This window comes from Monodelphis domestica, chromosome 2, assembly GCF_027887165.1.
Source record: "Monodelphis domestica isolate mMonDom1 chromosome 2, mMonDom1.pri, whole genome shotgun sequence".
Lineage (NCBI taxonomy): Eukaryota > Metazoa > Chordata > Mammalia > Didelphimorphia > Didelphidae > Monodelphis > Monodelphis domestica.
In genome coordinates this window covers 326,997,421-327,023,479 of record NC_077228.1, presented here as the reverse complement: position 1 = coordinate 327,023,479, position 26,059 = coordinate 326,997,421, and the positions used below count along the sequence as shown (strand labels likewise).

Below are 26,059 nucleotides of genomic sequence, written 5' to 3'. Positions count from 1 at the left end.
TTGACATATTTTCCATTGTTGCCTCTGTACAATATTGTGAACCTCTGCCCATAGCAGCAAGGTTAAGTTTTGAAACTCAAATCTACAATTCCAAATCTAGTGCTCTTCAAATTTCTTTAAAAGTAAAATCCCTTAAAACACTTACCCTACATCTTAGAATCAATACTTTTTGTTGCTAGGCAATGCAAGGTTGTGACTTGCCCAGGATCACAGAGCCTGGCCAGATTTAAAGCCAAGACCTCCCATCTCTAGACCTGGCTCTCTATCCATGGAACCACCTAGCTGCTCCCATGAACCTTAATTTTTAACATTTTTCTTTTTACTTTCTTCACAAACTCATTTTCCCATTGCAATCACTGAATATCTTTTTTTTTAATTTTTTTCAATTTTTCCAAGGTTCCATGAATCATGTTTTCTCCCTCCCCTTATCCTTCCTTCCTCCTACAGCTGACAGACAATTCCACTGGGTTATATATACACACACACACACACACACACACATATATATATATGTATGTATACACATACATACATACATACATACATACATACACACATACACACATATATAATCATTTGTACCTATTTCCATATTATTCATTTTTGTAAAAGAGCAATCCTTTAAAACCAAAACCACAAATCTCATACCCAAATAAACAAGAATCACTGAATATCAAAAGAAATGTTGATTTAACTTTTCTCTTCCTTTAGTGCTCTACAGGAGCCAATGCTACAAAAGCTAGAGTTATTTCATGGTGATCTTTCTTCAAATACTTATCATGAGTAGTACAATATAAGATGGATGATTGTGCCATGAAATAATGCTTCTTGTTGCCTTTGTACACAAATTTACCAACTCTTCCACTTATATTATTTGTTTTTGTAAGGAGAACCTATATGCCATCCTTCCAATTATTCTCTTTACCATAAATAATTTATATACAAGTATGTCAATCTACTTTTTGTTATACTTTCCCTGTAATAGTAGTTGGGTTAAAAAAATTAATGGAATAGCAGTTCACTAATTGCAGTTAATTTATACAGATAATGAAAGCTAATATTTATTCCTTCAAAAAACATTGATTAAGAACCTATTATATTTCATGCCCTGTTGTAGGTGCTGCCAGAGATGCAAAAAGGGATTGGTATCTGGTAGGGGAAGAGAGGACCTAAAATCCCCCAGCAAAATTCAGTATGAATTAGAATAGAGTAAGTGTGCTAGAGGAGTGTGATGTGTTATGAGACCAATTGAAAGAAGAATCTCTTCCATCTGGGGGTTCACTGAAAGCTTCAGGGAGGAAATGGGACTCATCACAGGTATAAAATCCTACAAGTCTCACTGATATGAGCCCTCCTTAGCCCAGAGAAAGCAAAAGCAAAAAAGCCTTTTTATGTTTCATTTAACTTCAGATACTCTACTAAAGTCTTGTTCCAATGCTATCATGGAGGTAATCCAGAGTTTTATTTTCTAAAAGCTAGTCTGGTAGAGTGAAAACAATCATCCCAAGTAGAAGATTATACCAAGCTGCGAAGACTGTAGGAAAGGGCTCAACAACAGGTGGTGATACTGTCATCCAAGAGCTAGTCTAGTAAAGTTTGAAAATGCTCATCACCAAAAGGCTGACCATCTGGATTTGATTTTTTTTTAAACTTCAGTGATTCTTCAACCTGTTTACAGTCATAGAATTTAAGAGTTGGAAGGGCATCAGCAGTCATTTAGGCTACCTCAAACCCCAAAAGAAACCCCACTATAACATAGCTGGCAGGCTATCCAGTCTCTTCTTGAAGACTCCATTGGAGACCCATAATTTTTTTTAAACCCTTACCTTCCATCTTAGAATCAATACTGTGTATTGATTCCAAGGCAGAAGAGCAGGAAGGAGTAGGCAGTGAGGGTTAAATGATTTACACAGGGTCACCCAGCTAGAAAGTATCTGAGACCAGATTTGAACCTAGGACCTTCTGTCTCTAGGTCTGGCCCTCTATATAGCTACCTAGTTCTCAAATTCATGACTTTTGAGGCAAGCCATTTCATTTTTTAACAGCTCTAACTGTTAAGAAGTTTTTCCTGACATTTAACCTAAATTTGCCTCAACTGATTTCTCCTGGTTCTGAGAGCAGTCATAATGATTTTAATTCTTCTTCCACCTCCTATCTCCCTTCATAATACTGAAGAGAATTATCATTTGCTCCCTGACTCTCCTCTTCTCTTCTCCAGATTAAACATTCCCAGTTCATTGAATTTATCTTAACAATTCAAAGCCTTTTGTTTTTATTTGCCTTCTTTGGACACTAGAACTTAGCATGTTCTTTCTAAAATATAGTGTCTAGAATTAAACACAATTCTCCAGATGAGGCTTCACCTTCGTAGAGCCCAGGTTTTTTTACCATTTTGTCCTGGAATCTCGGCCTCTCTTAATGCAGTCCAAGATCTCATTAGCTTTTTTGGATCCCACATCACATTGCTGACTCATATAGAGTGGTTTCAGTCCTCTAAAATCCTTAGATCTATGTGGCTTTATTCAGTGTGGGTGAAGAGAGTGCCCACACCAGTGAAATCATGGATCATTTTAAGTTCCTGAAGCAAGTTTAATGCCAGTGAAGTTAGCTGGCTAGAGTTTGATGTGAATTAGGCCAAAGGTACTGGTAATGACCCTATTTGGGCCAGGTCTTCATTCTCTGCCACTGTCACGGGATGCGTCCTAAGCTCAGGCATCTTAAAAATAGGATTGGCCCAAGAGGGACTGTTTAGATCCAAGGGTATGGATGTTTATACAAATTCATATCCAATTATGGAAAAGTATATGTTCCATGGATAGCATGTTGGTCACTTGCATAATTAAATTTTTTTACTAAAAATTTAAAGAGATAGTCATGAAGTAGTAGATAGAGTCCTGGTCTTAGAGCCAGGAAGACTTGGGTTCAAATCCTACCTATGATATATACTAGCAGTGTGACCCTGGGTTAGTTACAACCCTTGAGAGCTCTAGGTCTAAGACCATAGTAAAGAAGGTGCTTCTTAAAGTTCACTTATATTAATGAAATTATAAAGCTAGATCCTCGCCCTATTAAAAACTTATTACTAGACATCAGTACAAATGACTAAACTTGGTTAGGGACTATTTATACTTAAATTAATTTCATAGAGCTCCTTGAGGGCAAAGTCTGACTTTTGCTTCTTTTTATATCCTCATCACATGCCTGGCACAAAAGAGTTTTTATTAATGTTTATTGAATGATTGATAACCAATTCAATCTCTTCCTTTAAATTTTGCTTCGAATTCAAATTCCATTCATTTTCATTAACTGTTCTCTTTTGATTATGTAAACATGTACTTTATTCCAATACTGGTTCCTCCTTCCCCCCCACCCCCCATACACACACACTTTTCACATTATTTCATAAAGGTCTTTCTCATTTCTTTTTTGGAGAGCAATATGGTGATGTAATATGTGTTACAATAGTAATTATATTCTTTGTTCCAATAATTCCCTTACTGGGAATATATCCTAAACATATTTTTAAAGACAATAAAAATGAAGTATCTATTAAAAATTTTTCAAAGCAGTGTTACATGTAATGGGGTGGGAGGACAAAAATAGCCTGATTGTCCAAAAATAGGGAAATGGTTAAATAAATCATGATGCATTCATGAGAAGCAGCCTGGAATAGACTGAAAGTCAGAAAGTTGTTGGGTTGTTTTTTTTTTTTAATCCTTACTTTCTATCTTAGAATCAATACTGTAAATTGGTTCCAAGGCAGAAGAGTGCTTAAGGGATAGGTAATGGGGTTAAGTGACTCTCCCAGGGTCACACAGCTAGGAAGTATCTGAAGTCATATTTGATCCCAGACCCTTTTGGCTGTAGGCCTGGCTCTTAATCCACTAAGCCACCTAATTGCTCCTGTTGTCAGAAATTTTGGGCACATATTGGCTCTGTGACTCTGGCAAGTCACTTAAACTCAATGGGGCTGAGACATCTCTCTGTAAGACTAGAAATTACAGAACAGGTATAAAGTTCTATCTGTATCTGTAGGAGTTTCCTCACTAGTGTGCTCACTACACTGAGGAAATTAGATCATTAAGGGGAAAAAAAGTAATGTGATACCTCTACTTTGATCTCTATAAGGGACACAACATTATCAATCTGCAAGGACCTTGCAGATATTCGATGAATACTGAGTAATAATTAGAGTAATGATAGATACCACAAGGAGCAGAAGTGATTCATCTGGTAGAAGCTCTTCTGGGAGAGGCACTAGTAAGGACCATGTCCCATCATGCTATCATGCTGTTTAGTATTGCCTTGTACCCTCTTATAAAAGACACATGTATAATTAAACAATTCACACTAAGCAAAAACTTGTATCTTTTGAGGTGCCTTTATCCCTAATTGCTAACATGTCTATTCTGGTTTTAACATTGCCCTTCTTCCTGTGTCCTCATGCATACACTTAAGAAAAAAGCACAGTTGAAGAAAAATTGAACACCATACTCCAAAGCAAAAATAACAATCATTTGCCTGAGTTTTCAATCAGAAGTATTAAATTTTTTTCCAGATTACGCTTTGGATATTTTTGTTTTCTGATATTTTGCAATCCATATTCTCTCCCTCTTTCCCCCTTCCCAAGATAGCAGGCAATATAATATAAGTTATATGTATGTTATCATATAATATATTTCCATGTTCATCATGTTGTATGAGAAGACATGATAATTACATTAGAGAAAAATTTATGGATGAAATAAAATGAAAAATGATATGTTTTCATCTGTATTCAGACTTCATCACTTCCTGTAAGGATGATGAATATCCTTTTTCATCATGTCCCTTTGGAGTTGTCCCAGATTCTTACATTGATGATAATAAATCATTCTAAGATAATCATTGTACATTATTGCTGTTACTGTGTATAGGATTCTTCTGGTTCTGCTCACTTTGCTTTGCATCACTTCATATAAATCTTTCCAGGTTGCTTTTTATTTTTTTGTGTGATTGTCCCGTTTGTCATTTCTTATGGCACAATAATGCCCCATTACAATCATATCACAACTTGTTCAGCCATTCCCCAAGTGATGGACAACCCTTCAGTTTCCAGTTCTTTGCCACCACACAGAGGTGCTATAAATATTTTTGTACAAAGATCCTTTCCCCCATCTTTGATATCTTTGGGATATTGACCTAGCTGTGGTTTTGCCTAATCAAAAACTGATTGCCTTTTGGGCATGCTTCCAAGTTGTTCTCCAGGCTAGAAGTGTTTTTGAATGATTTTTAATAGATAATTTGTGGGGAATGGGGGTCTTATGGGGGTCTAAAACTGTGATTTCGTCAGGGTGTTTTCATCAGGACAGTTTTTTTGTGTGGCAATTCTCTCTACCAATGATGTTCAGTATCTTCTCCAAAACTTAGTGATTTAGTGAGTTGCCTGTAGTAATGAAAAGATTAGTTGTTTCTAGTGATCTCTGCTAGTATGTAACAGAGGCAGTTCTTGGAATTCATTTCATCTTGACTACAAGGTAGTTCTTTTAAGTACTATGCACAGATCAATTGAAACTGAAATATGTCATAACTTCATGGGTTAAATGAAGTAGTAGCGACAAGCATTAATTTATTCAGCCTTTCTCTTTAGGTCATTAACCTAGAAAATTTGTTCACTTAAAGTTAGTGTTTTCAAGTATTCAAATCTCCATAGCATTACTTTTTTTAAAGCTGGTACATTTTTTAAAGCGAGGAAATGACATCTTGTTTGTGAGAAGACTTAGATTCTCTTAAGGAATTAAAGGAGCAACTAGGTGTCACAGGACAGCTAGATGGCAAATGGATAGAGCACTGGGCTTGGAATCAGGAAGACTCAATTTCATTAATTCAAATCTGATTCAATTTACTAGTTGAATGACCCCGGGCAAATCACTTAATCCTGTTTGCTTAGGTTCCTTATTTGTAAAATGAGCTGCAGAAGAAAGTGGCAAACCATTCCTGGATTTTTGTGAAGAAAATCTCCAGATGGGGTCATGGAGAATTTGACATAACTGAAATAACTGAACAACTTGAGAGGTATACCCATCTTCCTTCCTTTCAGGGAGATATCTTAGCTATCCTAAAGCAAAAGGGATTATATTTAGCTTTCTCAAAAAAGTCAATATGGAAGTTAACCAACAGGAACTCTCCTCCAACTCAATTTAATATAAAGCAGATGTAATAAAGCATCCTCTACAGTCAAAGTGACAAGTGGAGACAATAATGAAATTATTGAATGAAAAGAAAAGGCAATAATGAAAAAATACTACTACAAAATAATCAAACATGAATCCTGCAAAATTACCAGGTGGAAACTAGGTTGCGAAGAAGTCATTTGAGAAGACATCTCTCCTTCCTCCTGACTCTTTTGCTGAGACAAGGTTCCATGAACATGGAATGCTTCCTATTTGTCAGGAAGAAAAAATGAGGGTTCAGAAGGAAGAGGTTCTAAACTTATTGATTGATGTGCCTGAGAGTATGCTCTAGAATATAAAATATTTCCCTTTCCCTTCTTTTAATTAATTTATTTTGATTTTACATCATCTTCATTTTCGTTTATCTTTTCACTTCCCCTACCTAGTGTCCCATCCTTCATAACCAAAAACTGAAAAGGAAAAAAAAAAGCAGTTAAAAACTAGCCAACTTACCCCGTAAGTCTGAAAATACATGCTATATTTTGCATACCCATAGTCCCCCAACATTGAAAAAAACTAAGGAAGATACATTTTCTTATCTCTTCTTTGGGGAACAAGCTTAATGAAAGAGTACTTTTTAAAAAAACAGATTTTTCTTGATATCTTTTTTTACATCACCAATATATCCCCTTATATCCTCACTCCTCTTCACTCCTCCCAGAGAGCAACCCTAAAATTTATTTAAAAAGAAGAGGGGGAAAATTAGTTAAAATAGACCAACACATTGACTAAATCTGGAGTTATATGTAATGTTCCACAAATATAGACCCATCATTTATAAATATACAGATACCTCTGTAGAGGTAGATATTTTATCATATAGTATTTGGGGCCAAGCGTATTCTTTATCATTTTTGCAACAATCATTTTTATTTATTTTAAGGTTGTTCTACCTATGTCTATTTTTTTCCTTGGCCCTACTTCATTTTGCACCAACTTTTTAAAGTCTTTCCATGCTTTTCTTTATTTATTGGACTTGCAATTTCTTACAGTACATTAATACTCCATTATATTAATGTATTATAATTTGTTTAGTTTTTTTCAACCACCCAAAAAAGTACTGTTATAAATATTTTGGCAAAATATTTGGCAAAAACTTTATTTTTGCCAACAATCTCCTACTTTGCAAGAGACTCTCAACAATCTCCTCCTTTGCAAGAGACTCTCTGGGTCAAGGAAATGGACATTTTAGACACATTATTTGCATGATTCCAATTTATTTTCCAGAATGATTGTACCAAATCCTAGCTCTACTGATAATATACTAGTGTGCCTGTCTTTCCATAACTCCTCCATCATTGACTAATCCTGTTTTAGGTGAGATACCTGAGCACTCAAGGAATCACAAGTCAGACAGTTTATTATGCATAGATATGCAAGTATGCAGCACTATAGCCCACCAGTCCCTGGAGTAAGCAAAGGTACTATCTATTAGTGAGAGTTCCACTCTTTAGGATCCAGGTCCCTAAGCATCTTCCATGTAGGTATGGGAATCATGGGAAGACATGTGAATTACTGTAAGGACACTGTGTAACCAAGCAGAAATGGGAGAACAACATCAAGGAATGAATAACAACAAACACATACACACACAGGAACAAACAAACAAAAAATTAAACACTGTGTAATTATATAATGACCAAGAAGCTTGGTCCTGAAGAAAAAATGAGAAAATGTTCTTCCTTCCCCTTCTTTGGAGAGGGAGGCATTTTTGTAGAAACTTGGAATTGGGTGATGGGTTGGTTGGTGTAAATGAACTGTTTTCAGCAATACTACAGATAAGAGCTAGAATTTACAAATTGTTTTAAGGTTTGCAAAGGGCTTTTCAAATATTATCTCATTTGATCCTGTTGGTTCTATTATTTTTCCCATTTACAGATGAGGAAATTGCAGACAAGTTAAGTGACTTGTTTAGGGTCACATAGCTGGTAAATATTTGAGGTCATGTTTGAACTCAGGTTTTCTAGCTGGTGTTTAGTAATTTTCAGTCATGGCTGACTCTCTGTAATTTCTTTTGGGATTTTCTTGGAAAAGATACTTGTGTGGTTAGCTATTTTCTTCCTCACCCCATTTTACAGATGAAGAACTACAGCAAACAAGGTAATTTGCTCAGCATCACAAAACTAGTAAGTAACTAAGGCTGGATTTGAACTCATGAAGATGAATAGTCTTGATTTCTAAACCCAGTATTCTATCCCCTGAGCTTCCTAGCTACCCGTCCTGACTGGGATCAAAGCTTTATCCACTGTGCTTCTTACTTGCTCTTTTTTGTCCCTTCCTTTTTCTTCTTTATTATAAGGAATGACTCACTAGGGAGGGGAGTGAAGCTAGGATTTCATCCAAAATGAAAATCAAGAAACATTTTTAAAAGCACCTACTGTGTGCCAGGCACTGTACTATGCTCCAGGCCTAGAAAAAGAGGCAAAAGACAGTTCTTGCCCTCAAGGAGCTTACAATCTGAAGGGAGAGACAACAGGCAAACAAATATATATATATATATATATATATATATATATATATAAAGCAAGCTATATACAGGATAAATAGGAAATAACAGAGGAAAGACACTAGAATTAAAAGGATTTGGGAAAGACTTCCTATAAAAGATGAGATTTTAATTGGGTCTAAAGATGATAGAGAGCATGGACAATAGTACAAAGAACTGATACATTGAAATAAGGAAGACATAGTTTTCTATATACCCATATCCTTTTGTCAAATGATACCTTTTCTAATGGGGAGAGATGAGGGGGGAAAGAGGGAGGGAATTACCTGAGGATTTTGATGTACAAACAAATAAATTTAAATTTTTAAAAAATCTCTGACTTTCTTCAATACTCAGTAAAGTCTCACCTCCTATGCCTCTTTTAACTCTATAGTTATCCCATTCATCACTATAGGTTGACATAAGAAATTAAGTGGGAATTTTTGGAAATTCCCACTTGGAAATGTTTGTGGAAGCCACCAACAACACACAAAGGCCAGCAGATGACACAGAAAAAGTTTAGAAACTCAGAAATGGGTACTTAACCCAAAATTTACAATAAGGTGCTATAAGCACCCCGTAAAAGAAAAAGAAAAAATTCAAACTTCTTCTCTGGTACAAAGAGAGGGCCAAAATTTTTTATGAAGATTTCCTATATCACAGGGGCACTGTGCCTCTAACCCCAATGATGTGAAAGGGATAATTTTATTGCTCAAAAGATTTTGTGTTTGCTTTGTCTATATTTTGTACTTGTGTACGTGCATGTTGTTTCCTCTATTAGTCAAAAAGCAAGTGTCTTGAGGGCAAGACTATTTGATCTTTTTTTTTTAATATCCTTAATCCCTAACATGGCATCTGGCACATAGTAGGCGCTACTTAATAAAGACTAATTGATTGATGAAAAAAGGAGTAGTTTCATCAGGGGTTATCAGCAGAGGGCACAGTAGGTCCAGATCCCTATGAAGAGAAGCCTGTGGTCCTTTGTTGTCTTCTGAGACCTGCATCCTTCTGTTTAGCACATGTAAAACTCTGTATCTTTCATGAAGGTTAGCTATGCTTGTTATACTTATATTTTGATAGATCTTTTTAGATCTTTCTCCAGGTTATCCTTCACCTTTCCCCTGCTTCAAATGCAGATTTTTCTCTTAAACTTAACCCTGCCTTCCATCTGCCCCAAGACTTAGCAATGTATATTTTATATATTCTGGCAAATCTGATGTTAGTTTAGCTAATTAATTAGAAAGTGACTTTCTTTAGAAATCACTGAATAATATAATGCTAGAATGGTAAGGAGCCATCAGAGATCACATAGCCCAAACTCATCTTACAGAGATGGGGAAACCCAATAAGACTTAGGGATTTCCTCTGAGTTTAAAAAGCTAGTAGGGACCTCCTCCTCTTCCCTGAACCCTCTTACTTGATGCCCTGGAATTCATCTCTGCACTCTCTCTATAATTCCTTCCTCTGTTTGTTTCTGGCAAAGAAGTATATGGTTGGAATACATTCTCTTTGTTAATGGATGTATTATTTGTTTTTAAACTGGGGAAATCGAGGTGAAATAGCTGGAAGACTCTGGCTGATTCCATTTATTTTCTGTAAGATTTAATTGGATGTACTTTGGTTGTTTGTATGCTCACATCCTTGCATGGCTCTGGTTTATGGGATTAGTAACCAGCTGTTCAATGCTGGACTGAACTCTGAAACTTGCCCCATTTTTAATGTCTCTCAGGAATGCTAAAAATCAAATAATACTTTCAGCCTACATGACAGATAGCCTTCAAGAGCTCTGACTGGCTGTTTTAGAGTGACTCAAGCTTATTATCTCGGATATACAGTCAAATTCAAAAGTTGTCCTTTATGAATATAGCCAAGGCAAAATTTTAATCCCTTCTAGGTCTCCCCTTACTCCTCATCTTATTTTTCTTTTCATTTTTTATTGTCATGAAAAACACACTTCTGTGTGGGTCATTGTTGTAAGAGCACACTCATACATAACCAAAACTATGAAGACAACTCCAACAATTCTTTCTCTGGAGGTGGATAGCTTTCCCCATCGTAAGTCTTTCAGGATTATCCCAGATCATTGCATTGCTGAGAATAACCAAGTTTTCATAGATAATCATTGAACAATATTGTTGTTATTATGTACAATATTCTCCCAGTTCTGCTTATTTCTCCCTGCATGAGTTCCCACAGATCTTTCCAGATTTTTAAAATCATCTTGTTTATCATTTTTTATAGCACAATAGTATTACATCACCAACATGTACCACAATTTGTTCAGTCATTCCCCAGTTGATGGACATCCCTTCAATTTCCAATTCTTTGTGACCACCAAAAGAGCAGCTATAAATATTTTTGTACAAGTATATCCTTTCCACTTTTTTATCTCTTTCCTCATTTTATTTTGCAGTCATTTTCTGTCATATTAGCAAGAGAATGCAAGTAAACTTGAGCTTAGCCTAAGTTAAGTACTATTAGTCAAGCCAACCAATTGCTCAGAAAGTCTCTGATGGATTGTTGAAATAAAAATAAATTCTGGCATGGTCCAGGGGAAAGATCAAATGGTTCTGGAATCAGAGGACCCTGCCTCTGATGCTTCTTATTTCCTATTTGATCCTTGGCAAATTACTCAAACTCAACCTGTTTTTTTTATCTGTAAAATGAGTGTTGGGCTAGGAGGTCTCCAGAGGTCTTTTCTAGTACTAGATTGATCAATCTATCACTATTTCCTGTCCTTTGTGGAATCACCCCTAAAGAAATGTCATGAAGAGCTGACTATAAGTGTACTGAACTGGTGGTAATGGAGGGAATTCACCATTGGCTTACTCTGGTCTACCAAAGTAAAGCAACTTAATATATTGAATATATACTTGATACATATATACTTAATAAAATAACTTAATATACTATATATTTTATTAAACATGTATTTGATCATTTAAATTTGGTCATGTGCCTATTTTTAAAAAGCATAATGTGTATATTCTTTAAACAATACCATTGTGACTTTAGAAAGATTGATCCTACCCTATATTCTTCATAATGATAATAATAGCTGGCACTTCTATAGCACCTACTATGTGCTAGGAAGTGTGCTAAGTGTTTTAAAAATAGTATTTTTATTTGATCCTTGAAATAGTCTTGGGAGGTAGGTACTAATTATCTCTATTTAACATTTAAGCAAACTTAGGCAGAGGTTATATGACTTGCCTAAGATCACTCAACTAGTAAGTGCCTGAGGTTGCCTTTGAATTAGGGTCTTCTTGATTTCAGACCCAGTCTTCTCTGCACTGTTCACCCCTCCACTTAAAAAGAAAACAAACAAACAAAAAAACCCATTACCTTCTATTTTGCTATCATTTCTAAGATAGAAGAGCATCAAGGGCCAAGCAATTGGGGTTAAGTGACTTCCCCAGAGTCACACAACTAGAAATTGTCTGAGACTAGATGTCAACCTCAACCCTCCAACTCCAGGCTTAGTGCCCTATCCACTGTGCTACCTAGTTGTGCTACCTTCTTCATGATAGGCAATGCAATGTGATAGGTAGAGTTAGTCTGAGAGTCAGAAAAACTTGGGTTTTAATCATCCTAAGACAAAAATTGGCTATAGAATAATGGACAAGTACTGAAATCTCAGTGTCTGGAGATACTGTGAAGATTCAGTTAAGTGTAAATCATGAATTCCTTGAAATTGTCACATTATTTGAATTTGCAAAGCATATTCTCCAAAAATACAAGTTACAAAGGAGTTGTCTTATCTGCATTGAGCTGCTGACTTGAATTGTATCTTATGTCTCTGTTGGGTGGATTGCTTAGCTGGGGTCCCCAGACCCACATCTCTGCAGTTTGATTCTCTTGAATGCATAACTAGCTCTCTTCTTTGCTGCCAGAGGTCTCACTCATTAGAGCTGCTTCAACTCTCCCCCCGCCCCCAATAGTTATGGTATCTTCTACTGGGCAGAAGTAGTTCCATTATAAGATAGGATGGCTAATGATGGAGAGAATAGAAACCTAATGTTTCTCCCTCAAGTCTAAGTTTGAGCCCCTTGCTTTTTTTCCCTAAATCTGAAAATGAGAACTATATTTAGATAGTAATTATTAACCTGGGTAATTAGGTTTTGAAAATGAGTGGAGGACTTATTTGTCCTTTATTCTCTTTATAAGAAAAATCTTTTAAAATAAAAACCAGGAAAGCATTCAGAGATTTGGGGGTTTTGCTTATATTGGTTGCATGCCAATAGATGAAGAATCATGCCAACCTTGCAAATAATTACTAAAATCATTCTTCTAGCAAAAATTTAATTAGGCCTGCAAAATCTGTATTGCTCCCATCCACATTACTAATTCTACTTCTCCCACCTCCTCCTACTGTTGTACCAAGAGATAGGATAAATGAATATTAGCATTTTCCTGTAGCAAAATGCACTTGGACTTTCTTTTCCATCCCACTCCCCATTCTCTAACAACTCTACCAGTACTGATTTTAAACAGATTCTCACAAAAACTAAACAAGCAGGAAGAAAAAGGAGGAGGCAGAGAATTTTCAATTTCTCATTAGACTTTCTGGTTCTCATTAGAGGCTCAGACATATTCTACGCCTGGCTGCATTACTCATTCCCATGATTAGATGTAAAAATGAGACCACTTTTTATCAGTCTCATGGGAAAATTAACAGAGTATGTTAGATAAGAATTTAAGAGTATTTGAATCCTTAAGTCATTTGTGCCATATAAAATATGAATAGAAGGTATTCAACTAGATTATTCATGATAAATAGAAAAAGAGAGTATTCTTAAATAAATTAATTTCACAGAAATCCCAAATTGTCATGTTGCCTTCATACCCCTAGTCAGAGTTTAGATCACCATTTTTCCCCCCATGAAGGATGCTATAATATGAAAGGATTGCAAGATTTAGAACTGAAGGGAGCCTTAAGAATTCTCTGTGCCATCTCTTTCATTCCGTTCATTCATTTATTTTTTAAAGATTGGATCTCCCCATCTTGCCCAAGCCAGAAGTGCAGAGGCTACTCCCAGGTATAATCCCAATTCTTATCATTATGGAAATCTGCCCTGCTCCATTTCTGAGCTAGTTGAGTTCATGAATAACCCTATTATTTTACAGATGACCAGCTTTTTGCCACCCAGGTCATTTGTTACCCAAGGATTGCAAACTATGGCTTTACCTTTTCTGAGATTAATAATATGTGAACTTTTATATAACAAGGCATTGTAAATTCACATGAAAATCTCAGAATCTCACAGCTGGGCAGGATCTAGGAGGTTCAACTCATACCTGAAGAAGAATATCCTTAACCACATCTCTAACAAGTTATGTTTTTCATTTGAAGATGACTTCAAATGAGGAGAAGTGTACCATCTATTTCACTCTGGGACTGCTTTAATAACCTTTTCATTAAATGCAGCCTGACTTTGTGTCTCTGGATCAAATGAGGTAATATTTGTAAAAGCACTTAGGATAGTACCTGGCACATAGTAGGTGCTTAATAAATGCTTATTACCCTCCCTATGCCCTCTCTGCAAAATTCAACTACTGCTTTTAGTTCTGACCTCTAGGGTCAAGCAGAAGAACTTGAATCCCTCTTCAACATGAGTTCTACAAATGCTTAAAGACAGTTTATAGGATCATAGATATTAAAGTTATAATTAGAAGTCATTTGACCCCATTTTCTCATTTTATAGACCAGAGAGGAGAAATGACTTACCCAAAACCATATATGTAATAAGGGATCAGATCCAATATCACAACCCCAGTCCTTAGGCTTTAACTCCAGTGTTCTTTCCAGTTATTTTGTCCCCTTCGGTCCTTTCTTTACCAGTCTTTTAACCATTTCTAGATCTTTCAAACAATTCACATGACCAAGGAGCCCTTCACTATCAGGTTGAGCCTCTTCTGGATGGAATCAGATATTTTGCTGACTTTTCTAAAATATCACACACAGAAGTCAACCCAGTATTTAAGATATGGTCTGACTAGGGCAGGGATGATGTTGTGATGAGATAAGGGAGGTAAAATATTTTGCAAACCTTTAAGTGCTATAAAAATATCAGACAGTACTATTATTTTTGTGACTATCATTATTATTAGCCTCCAGTCTGGTGATGACTTCGTTCCCTGAGCCTTTTACTATACTATTGCTGAGCTCAAGAAATGCATGTAGAATAATACAGGGGCAAGAGCATATATGTTTAATAACCAGACTCTCAAGGGAAAAAAAAAAAGAAAAAACCCACTTTTAAATTTAGACTGCATTATTAACATTTTCTTAAGTCTAGACCAGTCTGCTAGCCAAATCCACCTCTGCTTGTTTTTGTACTGTCAAGAATATAAGATGGAAGATAAAAGAATAACTTTTAAATTAAATTTTATAAACAAAGTTTTACTAATTTTGATGTAAAAAAATCATACTTAACTCAGATCATACAAAAACAGAGGTGGGTCAGCTTTGCTTCTGGACTAAAGTGTACAGAGCCTCTTGGTCTGAATAATTGACAAAATAATTAATTACACTCTGATTGTTGCGAATGGTGATTTTTGAAGGTTGAATCCTCACACTGAAAAATTAACAATTTGCTCTTGTAAGCCAGTTAGAGCTTGCTCTAGCACTGGGCTCTGGACTAGGGTTGATTACACTGAGAGCATCATCTCCCTGGTCCTGGATACTCTGCCCTTTTAATGTACCCCAAGATGATGTTAGCTCTTTTGGCTACCATGACATTCTATCGATTCCTATACAGCATGCTTCCCATTAAAACATCCAGATCTTTTTCCAGGTGAACTTCTTTAAAGAACTGTACCTTCTTGCACCTATGAATATGATTGTTATGAATCCCAAGTGCAGGAGTCATCAGGACAGAGTGAAACAAAGGATTAGGAGTCAGAGAACCTGAACTTGAATCTTGCCTCTGTTATTTACTACTTGTGTGACCTTGGAAAAATAACTTCCCCCTTCTGTTCTGCCTTGGTTTCATCATCTATAAAAGGAAGAGGTTAGACTAGTTGTCTTTAAAGTCCTTTCCAACTTTAATAGTTTCATCAACTTAGATTTGGACCACTCTTCTAGCTTCTACGTTATATTTTTGGATCCTGACTGTTATCTTGCATGTTAGTTATCCTTACAGCTAGTTGTTATGGTGCATTGGGGCTCAAGTCAGGAAGAACTGAGTTCAAATGCAGCCTCAGACACTTCCTACCTATATGTGACCCTGGATAAATCACTTAATGTCTGTCACCCTCAGTGTTCTATAAAAGGGGATATCGACCTCTAGTGTTCTTGTTAGGATTAAATGCGATGATATTTATAAATAGTAGGCTCTTAAAATTTTTTTTAACTTTCATTTTATTTATTTATTTTTAGTTTAATTTATTTAGTCAATTTAGAACATTATTCCTTGGTTACAAGAGTTACATTATTTCCTTCCCTCCCCTCCCCCCACCCTTCCCATAGCTGACCGGCAATTCCTCTGGATATTACTTGTATCCTTGATAAGAACCTATTTCCATGTTGTTGATGTTTATACTAGGATGTTCATTTAAAGTCTACATCCCCAACCATATCCCCTCGACCCATGTATTCAAGCAGTTGTTTTTCTTCGGTGTTTTTACTCCCACAGTGTTTCCTCTGGATGTGGATAGTGGTTTTTCTCGTAGATTCCTCCAAGTCATTCAGGATCACTGCATTGCCACTAATGGAGAAGTCCATTATGTTCGATTGTACCACAGTGTATCAGTCTCTGTATACAATGTTTTCCTGGTTCTGCTCCTCTCACTCTGCATCAATTCCTAGAGGTTGTTCCAGTTCCCATGGAATTCCTCCACTTTATTATTCCATTGAGCACAATAGTATTCCATCACCAACATATACCACAATTTGTTCAGCCATTCCCCGATTGAAGGGAAACCCCTCATTTTCCAATGTTTTGCCAACACAAAGAGCGCAGCTATGAATATTCTTGTACAAATCTTCTTACTTATTGTCTCTTTGGGGTACAAACCCAGCAGTGCTAAGGCTGGATCAAAGGGCAGATAGTCTTTTAGCTTTCTTTGGGCATAGTTCCAAATTGCCCTCCAGAATGGTTGGATCAATTCACAACTCCACCAGCAATGCATTAATGTCCCAACTTTGCCACACCCCCTCCAGCATGCATTACTTTCCTTTGCTGTAATGTTAGCCAATCTGCTAGGTGTGAGGTGATACCTCAGAGTTGTTTTGATTTGCATCTCTGATTATAAGAGATTTAGAAGACTTTTTCATGTGCTTATTAATAGTTTTGATTCCTTTAACTGAAAAATGCCAATTCATGTCCCTATCCCATTTATCAATTGGAGAATGGCTTGATTTTTTGTACAATTGGTTTAACTCTTTATAAATTTGAGTAATTAGACCTTTGTCAGAGGTTTTTGTTATGAAGATTGTTTCCCAATTTGTTGCTTGTTGCTTCCCTTCTAATTTTAGTTGCATTGGTTTTGTTTGCACGAAAACTTTTTAATTTGATGTAATCAAATTTATTGATTTTACATTTTGTAATTTCTTTCTAGCTCTTGTTTGGTTTTAAAGTCTTTCCTTTCCCAAAGATATGACATGTATACTATTCTGTGTTCACCTAATTTGCTTATAGTTTCCTTCTTTATATTCAGGTCATTCACCCATTCTGAGTTTAGCTTGGTGTAGGATATAAGGTGTTGATCTAAACCTAATCTCTCCCATACTGTCTTCCAATTTTTCCCAGCAGTTTTTATCAAAAAGTGGATTTTTGTCCCAAAAGCTGGGATCTTTGGGCTTGTCATAGACTGTCTTGCTGAGGTCACTTACCCCAAGTCTATACCACTGATCCTCCTTTCTGTCTCTGAGCCAGTACCATATTGTTTTGATGACCACTGCTTTATAGTATAGTTTGAGAGCTGGGACTGCAAGGCTACCTTTCATTTTAGAATCAATACTAAGTATTGGTACCAAGGGAGACGAGTGGGTAAGGACTAGGCAATTGGGGTTGAGTGACTTGTTCAGAGTCATACAGCTAAGAAAGGTCTGAGGCCAGATTTGAACACAGGACCTTCCAACTTCAGGCCTTCCTTGAAGTTTCTATCCACTGAACCATCTAGCTACCCCACATAGTAGGCTTTTAATGCTTGTTTCTTTCCCCTACCCTTTAATCACCAATTTTCTTCTTCCAGCTTTGTGTCATCTTAACACTTAATAAGCACACCACCTATGCCTTTATTCAAGTCATTGGTAAAAATGTCCAATAGCACAGTACCAAGGCTAGATTGTTGGGTCACTCCATAAAAAATTTTCTTAGAATCATAGTCTTACAGCTATAAGGAGTCTAAGAAATCATGTAGTCAATTGTTTCCTTCTGTAGATGAAGGAGCAGAAACCTTTCAAGCCCCCAAAAGTTGGAAGTTGCATTAGATTATAAAGGTATAAAGTAGCCAAGTCAAGACTTGAATCCAGGTCCTCTAACTCCAAAGCCAGTGCCCTTCCCAGGCAAGAGATGGCTCCTACTGTAAATGATTCTATCAATTTATATTTGCATGTATAATTCTCTCCATCCTTCTCCCTCTACTCCCACCAGAAACTCTCTCAGGAAATACAAATGGCCCAAACACATTCAGAGGGTTTTCTAGGTTTTCTTGTGTTATCAGCTACATACACACACATGCACAGACTCACAAACACACACAAAAGGATAGGTATGCTTACTTATATATCAGAGATAACAAGTAAAGTTATAATAGTGCCCCTTCCGATCAGCCTAAATGTGACCTTCATCCAGAAGCCAGTGAGAGTCTCAGTGACTTGCAATCATGCCCCCAGGTCACATCTGATCATTTCTTTGACATGGTCCCTCTAACTAGTTCTTTACTGCTATTGTTTTGACTATAACATTAAGCCTTTCAACTCCAGTGTCTCTGGTCATTGGATATTATGGTGAGGAAACTGCACCTAGAGAAGGGTTTATCAGAGTATGTTGGTAAATGTTAAACAACCAGATCTCCGGGGTGTGGAGGGGAGAGGAGAATATATGCAAAAGATACTTTATAGGTTTCATCTGCATTATTATGCTTTTTGTCTCTCATTTTTTGAAGTTCTAAACAATCTACAAAGCAATAAATTAAGCCCTGATTTGGTGCTTGCTGATTTCCAGGTTCACATTGAAGATTTAGCAATTAACAAAAGAGCCAGCTCCAGAATATACCTCTGGCCCTTGCCCAAGGTCACTGAATTATTTGGGGGAAGAAAAGGCACTAAATCCCAGGTCTTGACTCCTACCCTGATGTTTTCCCCATACCATGGGGTTTTAAAAATCAAAAATTAGAAAGATGACTATAAATCAGTGTGCTGCTCTTAGTGTCTTTTTGAATTTCATTTTGTTAATCATTTTACAAAAATAATGACTCGGGATTTCTGGGGAAGATGGAAGTGGGAATATTGTAGTCATTTCAGTAGAAAGCTTCAACAGAAGGTGCTATTAAATGCTTGTCACTCAAACTATTGTAATTGAGGTAAAATTTGAGGCTTCAATTGGATTTTCTTCCATGTAAATAAATTTTCCTTTCCTTAAACAATATTTTGGGTTTTGGCATCGATAAAACCCATTATTCCTAAAATCAGAAATGACCATCTTAGACTATGAGCTCTTGAAGACCAGGGACCTTATTTTGCCTTTCTTTTTGTCCTGGCACATTATAGCCACTTAGTGCTTACTTACTATCAAGAAATAATAAAGTAGTATAGTATGGCTAGTAAATTTAAATGATTTTTTTGGGGCTGGAAATTTTCCACTTATTGTTTTCTATTAAATAAATAAAATTATTTTCCATTAAACTAATTTAAATTTATCATTTCCTTAAAAAATGTACCAGGTATATCATTTATTATAATTCTGTTTCATTTGAGTGAATGCTTTTGGAAAGCAGAAATTGTTTTGATCTTTATATCTATGTGGCTAGCACCTAGCACAGTGCATTACACACCATATGTACTGAATAAATGTTTAATGTTGATTAAGTCAGTCATTTCCTAGGACCAAGATGATGATTAATAATGATGAGAATGGTTAGAGCACTTTAAAATTTATAAAGCCCTTTTTAAATATTATTTCATTTTATCCTCCAAAAAACCCTGGGAAGTAGGCATTATTATTATCTTCATTTTACAGATGAGGCTGAGAGTGGTTAAATGATTTGCCCAGGGTCATATAGTTAATCAGTGTCCAAGGAGGAATTTGAACTCAGGTCTTCCCAACTCCAGGTCCATCATTCTAGTGTGCCACCATGATGATAATGATGATGATGATGATGATGTGGACGTGGACATGTCTCAAACTAAATATATAAAAGGCAATACAGCATAATGACTATATTAAATCATTTAACCTATATGTACCTAAGGAATCTCTATAGCACTTCTCTATTAGGTCATAAGACAACTGTGACTTTGTTATCACATCATTGACTAGTGTTGTTCTATTATGCTGATCAGAACCTCTAGAATCTCTGAAGTAATTTAGGGGACCATAACTGCTATCTCAGGTCTGCTTTCACTTTTCATTAATTTGTAATCAAAGGTGCTGAGCTTTTCAAAAATCATCCAAAGTGTCCATGATTTTAAAGAGAATTTTTTTCTTATTTTCTCATTTAATAATAAATTTAGAATATTTCTATAGAATCTATAAGTCCAATGTTTTAAGTAGAAAAAGTGATAGAGTTGAATCCAGAGGACTAGCCTGTAGTGTTGACCTTGAAGTCAAGAAGACCTGAATTCCTAGGCTCTTACTGGTTGTGTGACCCTAAACAAGTCATTTAACTTCTGTCTGGTTCCTTAAGTGTAAAATGTAAAATAGTATCTACCTTGCAGGATTCTTGTGAGTTTCAAATGAGATTATATAGGTAAAGTACTTTATAAACTACAAAGTACTATATACATTTTAGGTGTTATAGCAAGTCACTTAATGTTTCTAGATTTTGATTTTGTCACATAAAAAGAATTAGCTGGACTAAGTGATCTCTTAAGATTTCTTCCATCTCTATCTATAATACTAGGATCATAGATTTAGACATGGAATTCATTTTTGAGGTCATTTAGTTCAGAGATATCTAACTCAGACTTGCCAATACCCACAAAACTGTCAGAACTAAATTAAAGTGTAATTAGGAAATGTTTCACAGAAAGTAAAAATACAATGCAATATAGTTAGTGTTAATTTGTACTTACATCACTATGTAGCTCACAGGTATCGATTTCTATTTAAGTTTGAAACCATTGATCCTGTTAGTATTGAACTGCTCTCATTTCAATAGTTCAAGAAACTGAGGCCCAGAGAGCTTAAATAATCTTTCCAAAATCTCATGGGTCCTATGGTCTTGTTAATCTAGCTCTTGAAAGAACATAATATGCTTTATAAAAGACATTTTATGGATTATAACATGGTGACATCATTAAAACTGTTTCAACACTAATCCAACATAAGTATATAAATTACTTCTTTAGGTTCATTCAATTATTACATGATGCAATATGAAATCTATTATAATTGCATTTACTTTATTAACAGCTCATCTAGTCAAAAATGTTTAATAAACTACTCAAAACAAATTAGGTGAAGAAATATGGAATCTATGTGACTATTGAAAGAACAAAATGTACCTAAATAAACACATTTTATTGGTTGTTTGCAACTTTACTATAAACACATTAAAAGGCTACAGAGACATGTTAATGTTAATGTTAACATATGGTGTACATATTAACCATTATGTTAACTTCAATGTTTTTATGGATGTAATAAAGTAAATTCTCAAAATGACTATAAGCGAGCAAGTAAAAAAAGCCAACTGACAATAAATATACCACTTTTGCTTTTAAGAAATGGATGAATGAATGGATGAATCAACAAGGTCTTGTCAAGTGACCTCTTGTGTCAAAAAGATACCCTAGGGCCATGATGGCAAACCTATAGCATGTGTGCCACAAATAGCACACAGAGCCCTCTCTGTGGGCCTGTGAGCTATCACCTGCCACAGTGCCTAACTAGAAAGGCAGAGGGACTCAGACAGAGCTGCTCCCTTCCCTCTCTTCACCACACTTGACATTTTTTCACTTCAACTGCCCCTCTGCCCAGCAGCCCAATGGGAGTCCTTGAAGTTACCATTTTTCTTATTCAGAAAAACCTTTGATTTCCTCTCTGTCAAAGTAAAATTATGTAGTGAAGAAAAGGGGAACAAAGCTATTGGTAGTTTGGTGTGAAAAAGGAAAGGGAGGGCTCATTGCAAACTATGTAACATGTCAGATTGTCTTCTTTAATTTAGTTTAAATAGTGAAGAAAGCAATGGATACCAGGTGATATTAACACAAGTCTAACATGAATGATCCTTATTTTCCTCAGTTTCCCAGGGTTATTTCTCCATTAAACCTCTTGAAAGGGGGCTATTTTTTACCTTTCTTTGTATTCTTAGCACTTATGACAATGCAATCTCTTAATAAATGCCTATTTACTGACTAGACTAGATAACTTCCAGGGCCCTTTAGTTCTGTATCTACAATCCTTTGAAGGCCCTGTACTTTTAGGGTTTTCCTGCCACCTTCATTAAATGTAATTTACCCAAGCTAATTTTGTTTGGTTCTGTTTTATTTTTTAGTGGCCACTTTTCTACCCATATCCCATTAATATTGGTCTTCTATACCATATGCATTTATGGATATGAGATAATTAGTTGGGATCAGGATTTCAGTTTTAGTTTTATAACTAGGACTGAAATATTGGTGTTGATCAATCTATTAACATATGATTTTATTTATATATTTCAGGTTAAAAAAGCTTCTTGAACAGGAGAAGATCTACCAAGCTCGCAAAGAAAAAGAAAATGCCAAGAGGCTCAATAAACTGAGAGATGAACTGGTCAAACTCAAATCATTTGCCCTCATGCTGGTAGATGAAAGACAAATGCACATTGAACAACTTGGTCTGCAAAGCCAGAAGGTACAAGACCTTACACAGAAGTTAAAAGAAGAGGAAGAGAAGCTAAAAGCTATTACTTCAAAATCCAAAGAAGATAGGCAAAAACTGCTCAAGCTAGAAGTAGACTTTGAACATAAATCTTCAAGATTCTCTCAAGAGCATGAGGAGATGAATGCTAAATTGGCCAATCAGGAATCACACAACAGGCAGCTTCGGCTTAAGCTGGTTGGTTTAACTCGAAGAATTGAGGAACTAGAAGAAACCAATAAGAATCTCCAAAAGGCTGAGGAAGAACTTCAGGAGTTAAGAGATAAAATAGCCAAAGGGGAATGTGGAAACTCCAGCCTTATGGTGGAAGTAGAAAACCTCCGAAAACGTGTACTGGAAATGGAGGGCAAAGATGAGGAGATTACAAAAACAGAATCACAATGTCGAGAATTGAAGAAGAAGCTGCAAGAAGAAGAACACCACAGCAAGGAGCTCAGACTTGAAGTTGAGAAGTTACAAAAGAGGATGGCTGAACTGGAAAAGTTGGAAGAGGCTTTCAGCAAGAGCAAATCAGAATGCACACAGCTGCACTTAAATCTAGAAAAAGAAAAAAACTTAACCAAAGACCTGATAAATGAATTGGAAGTGGTGAAAAGTCGGGTTAAAGACCTTGAATCTTCTGAAAGTCGATTAGAAAAGGCTGAATTGAGTTTAAAAGATGATCTGACAAAGCTGAAGTCATTTACTGTGATGCTGGTCGATGAAAGGAAAAATATGATGGAAAAAATAAAACAAGAAGAAAGAAAAGTAGATGGGCTCAATAAAAATTTCAAGGTGGAGCAAGGGAAAGTTATGGATGTGACTGAGAAACTAATTGATGAAAGTAAGAAGCTGTTAAAACTTAAGTCTGAAATGGAGGAAAAGGTATACAGCCTGACAAAGGAGCGAGATGAGTTAATGGGAAGATTGAAAAATGAAGAGGAAAAATCCTCAGAGCTGAGTTGTAGTGTTGACCGATTAAAGAAGAGGCTAGATGGCATGGAGGAAGTAGAGCGAGAAATAACCAGAAGCAGATCACGAAAAGGACCTGAACTCAACTGCCCAGAAGATAACAAGATTAAAGAATTAACATTGGAAATAGAAAGACTGAAAAAGCGTCTCCAACAATTAGAAGTAGTTGAAGGAGACTTGATGAAGACAGAGGATGAGTATGATCAACTGGAGCAGAAATTCAGAACTGAACAGGATAAGGCTAATTTCCTCTCTCAACAGCTAGAGGAGATAAAGCACCAGATTGCCAAAAATAAGGCAATTGAGAAAGGTGAGGCTGTAAGTCAGGAGGCTGAGCTAAGACACCGGTTCCGACTGGAAGAGGCCAAGAGCCGAGATCTGAAGGCTGAAGTACAAGCTCTGAAAGAGAAGATTCATGAATTAATGAACAAAGAAGACCAGCTTTCTCAGCTACAGGTGGACTACTCAGTTCTTCAACAAAGGTTTATGGAGGAAGAAAGCAAGAACCGAAACATGGGACAGGAAGTCTTAAACTTGACAAAAGAGTTAGAGCTCTCTAAGCGTTATAGCCGAGCTCTAAGGCCAAGTGTGAATGGAAGAAGGATGGTAGATATTCCTGTGGCTTCTACTGGAGTGCAAACAGATGTAAGCAATGAAGCAGCAGAGGAAGAAACCCCAGCTGTGTTTATAAGGAAATCCTTTCAAGAGGAGAATCATATCATGAGCAATCTTCGGCAAGTGGGGTTAAAGAAGCCCATGGAGCGATCATCTGTATTGGATAGGTATCCTCCAGCAGCAAATGAACTTACAATGAGGAAATCTTGGATCCCATGGATGAAAAAAAGAGAAAATGGTCCCCAAACACCTCCAGAGAAAGGGCCTCGAGCCAATTCCAGCCCAGGAGAGGTGGTTCTTTCCCCAAAGCAGGGCCAACCTCTTCATATTCGGGTGACTCCTGATCATGAGAACAGCACAGCTACTTTGGAGATAACTAGTCCAACATCTGAAGAGTTTTTTTCTAGCACCACTGTCATTCCTACTTTAGGGAACCAAAAACCACGAATCACCATTATCCCCTCACCAAATGTCATGTCTCAGAAATCAAAAGGAAATGACACAACACTAGGGCCAGAACGTGCCATGTCACCAGTTACGATAACTACGTTCTCCAGAGAGAAGACCCCTGAGGGTGGCAGGGGAACTTTTATGGAGAGACCCACATCTCCTATTCAAATAATGACAGTATCAACATCTGCTGCACCAGCAGAGATCTCTGTATCTCCTGAATCAAAGGAAATGCCCATGGGAAGGACTGTCTTCAAAGTAACTCCAGAAAAACAGGCTGTTCCAACTCCAGTACGAAAATACAATTCCAATGCCAACATCATAACTACAGAGGACAACAAAATTCACATTCACTTGGGTTCCCAATTTAAAAGATCCCCTGGAGCCTCTGCTGAAGGGACAAGTCCACTCATTACAGTTAGACCAGTCAATGTGACAGCTGAAAAGGAGGTCACTACTGGCACTGTCCTTCGTTCTCCTAGGAACAACCTTTCCTCAAGGCCTGCAGCAAGCAAAGTTACAAGTACCATCACTATAACACCTGCCACCACATCATCTACCCGGGGAACCCAGTCAATGGTAAGCAGAATAGATTCCCAAGGTGTTCCGTGAGGTTTAAGTGAGGTCTAAGGGAGGGGAAGTGGGGGGAAATGGGAGGAGAGAAGAAACTCTTAAATATCCACATATCAGATAGCTTAAACTCTGGAAACAAAAAACAATATTCATCTTCTATTTGGAATTGCTTTTTACATCGCCCTTAGAGAAGTGTAGAGGAAGAGAAATTGAAGTTCAATTGAAGGCTTGGGTTGAGTTCCTACAAACACCAATTCTAGAAGTTCATTTCAAACAGCAATGTGGCAATTAAAAATTCTGAGAGATTAGGTTCCACATAAGAAAATCAATTTATTGGCCATGCTTGGGAATCACCAATAAATTAATTGGTCAGTGATATCTCTTGGTGATCAAAGACCAAGAAATTCAGCCTCATGGATCATTAAATACAGTTTTGGAGTATCATTATTTAGCCCTCTTCTAGACATTCCAAGATATCTCTAATTGGTGAATAGTCAATGAGGAAGTATCCTTAATTGAGGATGGAAAATCACCTGCTTGATCCTAGGATTTCAATGTCAAAGAAGAAATCAGGTTTTACCCAGTTAGTAGTGACTCTGTTCAATACTTTTCAATTTAGGACTCAAGGACATCATCCTATTGCCTGCAGACCTATCTGACCTATACTGGTTCCTATTTACAGAGGAGGATAAAACCCATAATCTCATTTTTCATTTTCATTTGAAATGGAAGATGTTCTA

General features: G+C 36.5%; 1 protein-coding gene across 7 annotated transcripts in view; it reads left to right on the top strand.

Annotated features, from left to right (window-relative positions):
- Nucleotides 1–26,059, top strand: part of FILIP1 (filamin A interacting protein 1) — a 351,039-nt gene that overhangs the window by 295,764 nt on the left and 29,216 nt on the right. For all 7 annotated transcript variants that reach the window (XM_007484213.3, XM_007484212.3, XM_056818507.1 and 4 more), the window contains one exon: nt 22,532–25,325. In XM_007484213.3, coding sequence (XP_007484275.1) covers nt 22,532–25,325 — 2,794 coding nt within the window. The remainder of the gene's footprint in view (nt 1–22,531; nt 25,326–26,059) is intronic.